At 36.7% G+C, this 12250-nt stretch overlaps 1 protein-coding gene across 1 annotated transcript in view; it reads right to left on the reverse strand.

Annotated features, from left to right (window-relative positions):
- The window catches only part of LOC122816993 (serine/threonine-protein kinase Sgk2-like), a gene marked incomplete in the record, with an annotated part of 364134 nt that overhangs the window by 88099 nt on the left and 263785 nt on the right, over positions 1 to 12250 (reverse strand). Inside the window, 2 exon segments of the mRNA XM_044090107.1 lie at positions 2255 to 2410; positions 10341 to 10436. Coding sequence (XP_043946042.1) covers positions 2255 to 2410; positions 10341 to 10436 — 252 coding nt within the window.

Below are 12250 nucleotides of genomic sequence, written 5' to 3' on the forward strand. Positions count from 1 at the left end.
GTATTTACCCCTCTGAGGCCTGTCCGTGGCTGGAAAGGACCAATTTTTTGTTGGCCAGTTTCTGCTGAAGCGAGGAGATTGTACTTGTAGGAAATCTTTGACTGTCTGCATTGATTTTGCCTTAGCTTCCATTTTCTTTAAAACTTCTTCTGCTTTAACACCAAAAAGAACATCCTGCTGTAAGGGAGCATCTAATAGTTTTGCTTTAACATGATCAGGCAGACTTTGTTCTTTAACCAGGCATGCCTACGTATAACTGATCCAATGACAGCTGCTCTGCAGGAGGCCTCTAAAGAATCAAACCCACATTGCAAGGTATGTTTGCCTACCTGCTCGGTGGCGTGCAACAAATCCTGTACTTCTTTCAATTCAGATTGTTGAGGGAGGGTGGTTATCTTTTGTTTTAACTGAGATTAGAAATTGCTGATACTCAAGCATATGAAATTGTCAGTTTAGAGCTCTCATAGCTAAAGTGGCTGAGGTATAAACCTTTCCCCCCCCATCTGTCTAGTGCTCTTGAATCCCTTTCAGAAGGTACTGGATTTTTAGCCATGGAAGCCTTAACCCCCTTGGGACCCTGGGAGATGGTCTCTGGGTCAGCTACTGGGCTTTTGTAAAGAAATTTGTGGGAATCAGGTACTCTGTAGTATCTGTCAGGCTTGGCCGGAGCAGGAGGCAGAGAGTCGGGGTTGAAACTGGATTCTAAATAGACATCATCCACAATGTCCAAAACAGGAGGGATGGCTAGAGGCCTGTGTTGGGGGAGTAAAAGAAACTCTGAGCCTTTTCGTGGAATCAGAATAATCCTGACCTTCCCAGTGAAAATGTTCCCTCATAGTGTGTATAGTTTCCCCAAAAGAGTAATCTTCTGGAGGGGAAGCTGAGGGAATAGAGTCCTCAGCATCAGAATCTTCATAAGGAGAGAAGGAATAGTCCTGATCCTCAGAGGAATCCGAAGAAACAGACAGTTGTTCAGAGGAAGCAGAGTCTTCCTCTAGTCTAGGCCTTTTGTCAGGAGGAGGTTGAGCCCCCTGATGAGTGAAATCAAATCTTCAGCCATCTTGAGCATCTGTTTCTTAGGCATAGGGCCTTGAACAGGAGACTGAAGTGAAGTCTTTTTCGGTTTGGAAAGAGTCTTCGACTTGGAAAACGTTTTGATTGAAAGAGTCGGTCTGAAAACGCCTTCTGAAACCGATGGCGTTTCAGAAACACAGACGTCCTTGGAAGGTAAATCGTTGGTAGGGTCTGAAGTAAACTGCTGCGTCAGCCTAGTACATTCCGTCAAAATATCTGTAGCGGTCTCGGTTTCTTAACTGCAGTAGTCAGAGGCTGCGTCTGAGCCTCACTGATAACCGGAGACCGGATCAACCGAGGCCTCGGAATCAGGCTTAGGCCTGGGCTGTCTATCCTTATCCCTGCGCTTTTTGTGCACGCCGGTAGTCGGAAGCTCCGATGGCATGTTATAATAAAATTTTCTGCCAAAAAAGTGTAGTGCGAAATTAAATCATCTTTTAATAGTACGTTTATTAAATCTAGCACAAAACGACAAGAAGTGACATCGTGATCAGGGCCTAGTCATGGTATGCAATAAGAATGAAAATCCTTAGGAGGTATTTGCTTCCCACAAGAAATGCAATTAACTTTTTCTGACATCGGTCTGAGGCAAGAAAAGTTTCCCCAATGGGGTACTTGGCTTTATAGCAGACTTCGGTCTGAAATTCAAAAATCTCAGTAGTCTGCCGACCGGCACTTGCCAACTGCTTCTGCTTCGGGCACCGTGCGGCAAGAAAGACTGAAGAAAATGGCGTCGGTTGCAATATATGTACCCCTGGAGCACTGACGTCAGGGATGAGGCGACTGCAACCGACGTCAGACCAAGACTTTGGAAATCCGTCCGACTGCGGGACCGCCTGACGACAGGATAACCCAAGTGTAATGACTGCAGCAGGGTAACACAATGAACATCTACTAAACAGAAATGTAATGTCAAAATTTAAATGTTACAACATGACAGCAATTTTTAAAGCAATACATTAAATATCAACTTCTCTAAATCTCAGCAGCAGGTTTCCCCTTCTTAATTATTTCAGATCATATTTCTTTTTCTTAGAGGGGTAAGGGGTTAAAGCTTAACACCATAAAGCTATTAGCATATTGATTACTGAAGTGTTAATTTACTATTTGTTGATAATTACATTACCAGTTAGGGCAGCGTAGGACTTGAATAAAGCAAAAAAAAAAAAAAAACACTTACAAAATCTGATTTGGCTCCAAGTCTTTTCTTCTGGTCTTTTTGCAGAAGGCCCTGAAGGATATCGCAGGCTGCAACTGTTTTTCCCATGGGTAGCCTCAAGGGCTGGTGCAGTATGTTATCGTACATTTCTGAAACATCGTGACTGTAGAAGGGTGGCTGGTAGGAACACAAAACCTTTAATTTAAACATCCATTTAACATGACAACTTTAAGAGCAACATGCTGAAAAAAGTGGTATATGTCATTTATTCCAGGGAATTCTTGATTGCTCATTTTTGCTCCACACTGGTTTACTTTGTAGGTGTAGTACAAACCAACAAAGTAAAAAGTAATGAATATAGCTGAAGCGCTAAGAAAACTGTTATGCGGAACACATTTAAACTGTACATTGCTGGAAAGCTGCACTGTGTCAAAAGCCACCTAGCTACACACACAATACTCACTAAATTCTACAATTATATACAAGCTACAGATCTGCGTTACATCTATACTGAAATGTATGTTTCAGGATAGATTTGCTCTAGTAGAATTATTTCAGACATTACAACTGACAAAATAGATTTCTGTATTTCAGACAAACATCTACAGCAAACTTTATGAAGTTTGCAAGCTAGATAACCTTATAGTGCTGCTTTGTTCTGAAACAAACAAATGGCCTTGGTCTGGTTTTCTCTATTGAATGAAAGATAACAAGTTTGTGTAATGGAAAATAGTCAAGTGCAGAGTATGTGAAAATATGCCCAACAGTCTATAAATACTAATTGCATGTTTATACTGTTAATTTACTATGTCAAATAGGATTGGAAGGTATGTCTCAGAACATCTTGGTATATGCATTTAGTTCTGTAATTCTGCCATGTTAAGTCATTTAAGCTGGTTATTAGTATTAGTTTAGATGGGCTATCTATTGTTTTTACAAAATGCTTTCAATGCCTTAGTGGTTTTATGATAGACTGTGATAAGAGGTATGAACTTCATAACAGTTTTTAGAGCAGCTAGGAGCTTGGGGGATGCAAACAAAAGATTCATTCATTGAAGGACTAATGGGTTGACCAATGAGATCAGCCTAAGCACCTCCAATGAGATCCGCCTAAGCACCTCCAGAGAAAGCAAGGATAAAAAAAAAAAACAAGAAAAATAAAATAGTACCCAAATCTTCAATTTAGCCAAAATGAATAAACCCTGAAGCACCTTTGGTGAAAATGGAGGATGGTTAGGGCAGCTGGTCATCAACATATTAAAGGATGCAGCTTAGAAAAAACTGCAGTGCAGGTACAAATTTCAGTATTAAATTAATAGATGCATGGACAGCGAATCAAGTTCTCCAACAGGATTTGTCTAAGGTAAAGCTAATAAATTATGCGTTTTGGTCTTAGAGAGCATTAATGACATACTGTATGGTAGAATACATTAAATGGTAAATTGGAACAAAGAAACAAAAAGTAATATTTTAACTGTCCTGCAGTCAGGAACTAATAAGGTACAAACAGGACAATGAATCCGATACTCAGAAGCTGTCTAAAAATATTATTCTGCCACTGCAGTTATGGCAAAAGAAAAGTTTTACAAGTTTTATTTTTTTGCAGTACAGAGTTTACCCATGAGCTGGTTAAAAGCCTCAAAGCAATAGAACATGTATGAGTTCATCACATGATCCTTGTTTTGAGTTACCCAAGGAAGACTGATATGCTCTTCCTGGCAATGTTCTTCAGCACTTCTACTCCCAGAAAAAATAAGCCTGAATTGTATCTGGGCAGTGTTGAATGAAACCATGCTGTATTCCTCTTTTGCAAGAGAGAGACTGTGTGCCACAAATATGAAAGCTCTGAAAAGATGCAGGCAAAATGTACAGAATTTTCCACTGATCTTCAGCCATAACTCGCAAAGTTTCAGACATATGCAGGCACAAAGGAGAGAGAAAAAGTTTTGCATAGGAGGGGACTTTAAAACATTTATTTAGAGAGGTCTTAATTCTACAAAGTAAATATTCAAGCTAACAAGCTTTCCTGAGAGGTTTCCTCAATCATTCATGTGGAATGGATTTCCACATTTGGGCAGTGTCAGCTACTGCTGCAGTTACAAAATCAACAGCAACTTTTCATGAGTTTAAAAGAAAAATTACCCTCATGTGTGGCTATGTGTGACATTACAGGGTGTCAAATACAATTCCTCACACTTCTACAAAGATACAGTCTGAATCTTTATTTAATGCTAATGTTAAATGTCATGCTAATAGCAGGACTCCTGATAAAACACAAGAACACATACTTTGCATGGAAACTAATGTGTTCTAACATTTAAATTCTTTTTGCAGGAATTTGCTGTAAAAACCATGTGCAAAGTTGCATACAAGTCATTATAAATGCACTCAGGCATGTGTACAGATGCACAGACTTATTCTCACCCCCATATATTGAAGGCGACCTAAGGTTTATGCAGGTATCTTTGCATTTTATTTCGTATAGCATTTTTTTAATGCTGAAGATTTCAAAGAAAATTAAAGTTATTTCTACAGAATAATGTTATGTATGAACACAAGATTGACAACAGAAATTCAGGCATATTTCTAATGTGATTCACTAATAAACATCTGCAGTGTGTAAAATGCAGAGTTTATAAATATATTCTCGAGTATGCAAAACAGAACACAAGGTATTCTGCATGTCTAAATGGGCTCTTTAGATATTACAAAATACAAACTGTTGTATTTTTAATGAGGACGAGCACTACATTTTTCCTGGTAAAATTTAGTTTCTATAAATTGCATTTGTTAATAGGAAAATGATTAGCAAGACCGCTTCATGTTTTATACTAGTACAACACTTTCATTACACAGAAAATTTGCCAGCTTTGAAATGCTAGAATGTTAAATTATGTCTCTTAGTGTAGTCACAAAATAATGTATTCAAAATAATACTATTGACAAAGGGGGAGAAAATGTGTATATGTAAGTTCTTTGGAAGAAGTTGGTTTCACATTCTCTTAAGTAAGCAGGCAAGGACAATGTAGGCAAGTTTCCTAAAAATAATTATGTACAGACTATAAAAAGTACTTCACTGACTTTTGAGTGGAGAAAAAGCAATAGTGACATAATGCAGACAAGTTAGGAAAGTCATCACTGTTCTAAATTCTAGCCACAGTTAAACAAATCAGTAATAAGTGAGAAAAAAGGTTGCAACAAAATTTTATTAACTAGAGTCAGAATCTAAGCAGGTAAAGAAAAGGCAGTTATATGGCTGAAATTCTAAGTTGCAATTTTTTTTTTTTTTTTTTCAGTGAAAAAGTAAAATATTCAGGTTGTGTATCAGATCATTCATAGTTCGCTTCTTGGCTAACCACTTGATTGCTAATCTGACACAAAAGTGTTTAGTAGTGTATAGCAAGTTTCAGTAAAAGTACTAAGTGTGTGTCAGGAAACCACAATGTTTACATGCTTATTCCATAGTCAGGGAAAAAACTGAAATAGTTTGTAAATGGATTTCAACATTGGTAAAATTGTGGGTAGACAAAAACCTTCAATCATGTATAACCAACATAAATTGATAATTGCTTCATGGTAACTGTTGTAACTGTACCCAGATTTTACACACCAAGTCATGTTTCTTGAAATGACAGAAAACTAAATGCAACACTCAAAGCATTTTTTTCCTGCACGAGTTTAAGAATGTGTTATTCATAATTCTAAAGCACTTTTTGAGAGAAATAGTTAAATTAGAGACAAAAGAAGAGAGTATAACCTAGTTGTAAATGGTTAAATAAAAATACCTTGAGAATCATGAGACAAAGTAGCAGGACTGTTTGTAGAGTTAAATGTGATGAATCAGACACCATAAAGGAACAGTTATGAAGTATAAAACATGTAGTGGCTGTACAAGCAGTATTGAAAAATGAAGGCTCAAGACCACAAGTAAATTAAATGTAAGCGCTTTTGTTTACTAACTGTACAGCAAACGTCTTCAGACAAACAATTTAGGTACAATAAGTTTAAATACAGAGGCCCTTAAAGTGGACAATTCGTTTGGATGGGGACATTCAAGCGGGTAGCGAATTTCTGCGTTATAAATATGATTTTACATGCATTTTTTCCAGTATTGAAAATGCTTTGGTGCGAATTAAAGAAACCAAAATCAAGAAGCTCAACAGGGACAAGCATGACTATGAACATGGGCTGGCATACCCCTTGCCCTCAAATAATACACAGGCAAACATACGAGTTGAGAATGGCTTGGGGGTGAATGTGAGCAATACTGCTAATATTATTGGTACTAATGGTACTGTGGTTTTTGATAATAACATTGAACCTGAAGGGCCAAGCGTTAGGAGTGAGAGAATCGCTAATCAGTGGGGTCATCATGATCATATTAACACTGTGGGTACGGACAATAACTCCAATAACCCTCAGGATTTTTGTGGGGCTATTGGGAACAAACCAATTTACCAACAGGGTGGCTTCCAACAACAGCGTTGGAAGAAGAAAGAACAGGAGGAGGAGGAGATAGTGTAACACTGAGTCCAATATATGTGAAGGTCCATCTGATTATAATATATGTGAAGGGCCCATTGAATGCCCCAATACAGTGCGAAATCTCTACAACAGCACTGGTGATTTTAAGATATTTAATTAATCTCACTTTGAACCATCAGCTAATTTGATTGAGATCTTGGCTAAAGGCCTTACCTTTGTACCGTGTAAACGGAGTGACTTGGTAAAGACATTCATGGATTTGAAATCTTACACTAGGAAGCTTAATTTGAATGTTTTATTAGGTAATTCTAACAGTTTGGTGTCTGATTTTAGAATTGCCAGTGTATTCAACCCCCCACTATACACGTCTATTCTTTTATTTGAGAGGGTATGTCAGAATGATATCAGGTCCCTTTTGAATAATAGACTGGTACATCACCGACATGTTGATAATTTATCTGCCTCTGAAAGAGAAGCATTAATGGACTTGAAATTTGCTGGTATTCGCATTTTAAAACCCGACAAGGAAGGAGGCTCTATTTTCATGAATAATGATGATTATGTGAGGAGAATGCGTTTCTTACTGTCTAGTGAAGCATATGATAAAGTCTCTAGGAATGAAATCAATGGCGCTTACCAGCGAATTAGAGGTTCATCAATGACCTGTTTATTGATGGTTTAGTTGACATTAATTTATATAACTACCTGAACATCACTTCCCCAGTTGTGCCTGTCATTTTTGGATCATCAAAAATCCATAAAGATCTGGCGAACCCTCCACTATGACCTATTGTAGATGGGAGACAATCCATTACTTATGGGTGTGGCAAATTTGTGGATTCTAAATTGAAGCAAGTATTACTAACAGAATCCCATATATGTAAAGATTCTTGGGCATTTTTAGAAGCCATTAATAAGTTACCGTATGACAATGAAGTGAATTTTTTAACTACTGACGTCTGGGACTTACACATCCATTCCCCAAGATTTAGGGAGGAAATGGGTAAGGGACTTTTTAATGGATAAAGGCATGGATGGTTTGACTATGAATCTCATTGATTACCTATTGGATTTAGTATTAAGTATCAACTTTTTCATCTTCAATAAAGAATATTATCTGTAGAAGACGGGTGTAGCTATGGGCTCACCCTGTGGAGCCACTTTTGCAAATATTGTAATGGCCCACTGGGAGAAAAACTTTTTATTCAAGGATAATGTTTTTCAACAGAGAGCTCTGTGATGCACCCGTTATTTGGATGACATCTTTATTATTTGGAAAGGGGATGAATCTATGGCATCAGACTTTGTACATCATATTTCAGGGTCTACTAGCTTTTTGGAATTTACGTGCGACTTTCAGGAAGATAAAATACCGTATTTGGATGTTGAGTTGACCAAAGATAGGGTTAATAAGAGATTTACATCCAAGATTTTTAGGAAACCCACGTATTCGAATGCCTTTCTCCATTATACAAGCGCTCACCCTTAGAAGAGAGCGGTCATCAAAGGGCAACTTGTCAGGGCCGCAAGGATGGTGACCCTTGATTCTGACTTTTTGGAAGAATGTAATTTATTAAGGAGAATGTTCCTTAAGAGGGGTTACCCCTTGAGTCTAGTGGGTCAGTTAATCAAGGAAGTTCAGTGCAAAAGAATGGATGGGTATTTAAACTACTTTTGGTTGGTTTAAGCGAGTGTGAATATATGATGGGAGATAGGTTGATGGGGAATACAATTGGACAGGAATTGGGTTGATGGGGAATACAATTGGACAGGAATTGGCTTCTATATAGGTAGATGACCGTTTGCTGCTTACTGGTGAACAGAACCTTATGTTGGAATGCACCTATACAACAATGATAACGAACCCCTACAACTGCAAATCACTAGGGTCAATACAATTGGATTTACCACCACTTTTTCACTGGATGCACCTTTATTGAGGGGATATATTACTAAAAAACTGGCGCTTCCTTTATGAGGATACATCCATTCGAGAAAAAGTAGGTGATACACCAACAGCGGTTTTTAGGAGGGGGTGGAATTTGAACTTGACTAATGCCTTGGCTGGGCATGTGGGTTTGAACCCTACTCATGAATTCCTGTTTCTAGCTATTGACAATGTAATAGAGAATGATAGAGATGGCCCAACATCTTTGAGATTAGTGGAAAAAGAATTAGCCTGGCAGCTTAGGCTTAAAGCTCATACACACCCAGGGCTAAATGACACCTTATCAATTAAGTGTATGCTGAAATTAAAATCTTTATTAAGATGATGCATTTATTGTTGTAAATAATTTTTTACATTTAATTACTGATTCCTGGTGTTTTTTGGTTGGTGGTTTAAACGTGTATATATATATATATATATATATATATATATATATATATATATATATATATATATATATATATATATATATATATATATATATACACACACACACACACACACACATATATATATATATATATACACACACATACACACACATATATATATATATATATATATATATATATATATATACACAAATATACATACACACACACACATTTATAGTTTTAATATGAAATATTTTTAATATATAGTTTTTGATGATCAATACAATTATATATGATGTAACCCGAGTATAATATTTTTTAGAGAGTAATAATTTCGGTTAGTTTACAAATTTAATGTATTTTGTTGAGTTTCATTTACTTGTTGGCTGTTGTCAGTTTAAATGTGGGCAGGGTTTGTCCAATGTGTGTGATGATGTCACGCTTGCACAGTGTTTAAACCGTTTACTGTTTATTGTACCTAAATTGTTTGTCTGAAGACATTTGCTGTACAATTAGTAAACAAAAGCGATTACATTTAATTTAATTATGGTCTTGAGCCTTCACTTTTCAATACTGCTTGTGGAGTATTTTAGTTTTTGGATGTGCTTTTTGTTTTGCGTATGTAGTGGCTGTAGTTTAATTTTATAGGGACACTAATAAAGGGATTAGTTTATTAAAACAAATTTAATTGCTTTCTTCTCTTGAAGAAAAAGTGATCAGCAAGGGTCTGATTCCCTTGGTTTTCATTTGCCTATTCTGTGATCTTGAGATAGTCATTTAACCAGACATTACTTTCAGATTGTTTCTAAAAAGAAATGTGTCCAGTGAATCAACGCACTCAACAAATGGGCGTTACTGGAGCACAAGATTTATTTTTTTAGCATTCTACTAAAAGGAAACACTGTCATTTTATGTTTGCATATCTGCAAAGTATGAGAGTATGGTTTCCAGGATATATACAGTATGTTTACATGTTTTTTACAATACACACACAATGTGCTTGATTTTTACAACATGCACAAGGTGTGTATATTATTTTTATAACAAGCACAGCATAGGCACATGATAAAATAACTTCATAGTATTCAAAACAGTAGAGAGAGAGATGACAATTGATTAGAAGTTCCGGTTTAGTGATATTCTTGAGCGTATCTGAACATCGGGCAAAGTCAGCAACATCTCATTTACTGCAGAACACAGTATTACACCTTGGATACTTCTAATTCTCATAACATTCTAGGCAGCAAGGAAGATGTAAAAGTAGCCAAACTATATATCTGCAACACAGAGCTTAACTTACCAGTCCATATAGCATCTCATACAAGACTGTTCCCAAACACCACCAGTCCACAGTCCTGTCATATGGCTGCTTCCTCAACACCTCTGGAGCCAAGTACTGGAAAGGATAGAAAAACTGCTTTAGAACATAATGAACTTGGGACTTTTATTACATAAGATAAATGATTTTCCCAATCTGTTCATAAAGTGGGTTGCCATATATTTTGTTTTTAAAAGGTACTATCCAACATTATTAGGACTTCAGTGACAGGAAATCACACTTGTCACTTAAAGTGACAGTCAGGCCTTGGCTGGACTTTGTTCTATGCAGTTCTCGCAAAACATGCCCAAAGGCAGTCATAGCTGCAAAGCAACAGAGGCTAAATGTTATAAAAACAAAACAAGATGGGGAAAAGTTTACTGGGTGGAAGTAGAGATTGTCAGTGTTGGAGAAATGCATAAACCCTTAACAAAATTAAGCAATAACTTTGCTGCCACAACCCTGTGTGATGCAAGACAGATACTGTACTGTTAAAGAAGGCAGCTTGAAGACACCTGGTACTGTGTCAAACCAGAGCAAGTGAATGCATTTCTAATTTTGTACTTCTTAACTCCTAGTCTGAGATAAAGTGCAATATGCAATTACTGCACAATAAGGTCAGTTTGACATCTCATCCTCTTTAAAACTGCAGGTCTAAAATGATACAAATGCAAATATATGAAATACAAACAGGCAAACTGTCCAAGATGAGCTGTTAGACATTATTCTGACATGATCTGCTCCATTAACAGAATTAAATCTATAGCTCATTATGGAGCATAGGCATCAGATTGTTGTATGATTAGCAAGGCTAAAGTACACTGGGAAAAATGAATACAAATATGCAAGTTTCATATTAGGTTATTTTGAAATTGATCACGAAACTGGGATGTGCATATCAAAAACTGCTTATTATAAGAATATACTATGGTTGCATAGTACAGCCCCCCTCCCAAACTCTTCTTCTGTTCTCCACTTAAATAATTTAATCCGGTACAAACATCTAAATAAATTGAAAGCATTTTTGAGACACAAACCTTAAAATGCATGGACATATCTACATGTCTAGATGTTAAAGTGTGGAACTTGGAGTTAAGCTGATGATGTTCAGTTTGCACTCTGTTCTCAAATCACTTGTTTAACCTAATCAGCACAGATAAAGTGAGTAATGGGAAAATCAAGGAACAAGTAAAGCAGTGCTTTGCTTTTAATTCTTCAGTCTCTCAGTAACTGGACATTGCTGGTCAGTTTTCCATTTTTTATACAAAGTAAGCATTTTCCATTTAAATTACTTTGCAATTACAGTGATCAGTATGGGGCTGTACGACTGAATGACGGCCTCAAAATGTAATTTATTACTATTACTGTGAAAATATTGGGAGTCATGACAGAGAAGGACAGTGCAAGCTAGTATACAGTACTACTAACATTACAGAGATCTGACTGAGATGGCAGCAGCAAAGTGGAAAACATTACTATGGCCATTATTTTTTGCACTTTCTTCACAACCTTGGAGAGGAATCCTAAAAATCAAATATCCAGTCCACGTTTTTTTTAAACATTTGCAGGACACCAGTTCTTCCTTTGTCACATGATGAGCAACAGTCAACCAGTTTTGAAAGCCAACTTTTTAACATCAATGTTTTGACTTGAATATATTGGTTATTTCAAAATAAAAGCAAACACCAGAATTTACTTCATGTGGTTGTCCCAACTACATAAAGTCAGACTGCAGTAATATTCAACCAGTACACTCCCATTTAAACTGATAAGCTTACAAGTAAACTTGCATTAAGATTAATATTCATTTTATACAGCTCTATACCTAAGATAATGACAATGAACATCTACAATCAGAAATACAGGTGAAGAATTGAATTGCAGCACTACTG

This window comes from Protopterus annectens, chromosome 12.part0, assembly GCF_019279795.1.
Source record: "Protopterus annectens isolate FY-2018-M chromosome 12.part0, PAN1.0, whole genome shotgun sequence".
Classification (NCBI taxonomy): domain Eukaryota; kingdom Metazoa; phylum Chordata; order Ceratodontiformes; family Protopteridae; genus Protopterus; species Protopterus annectens.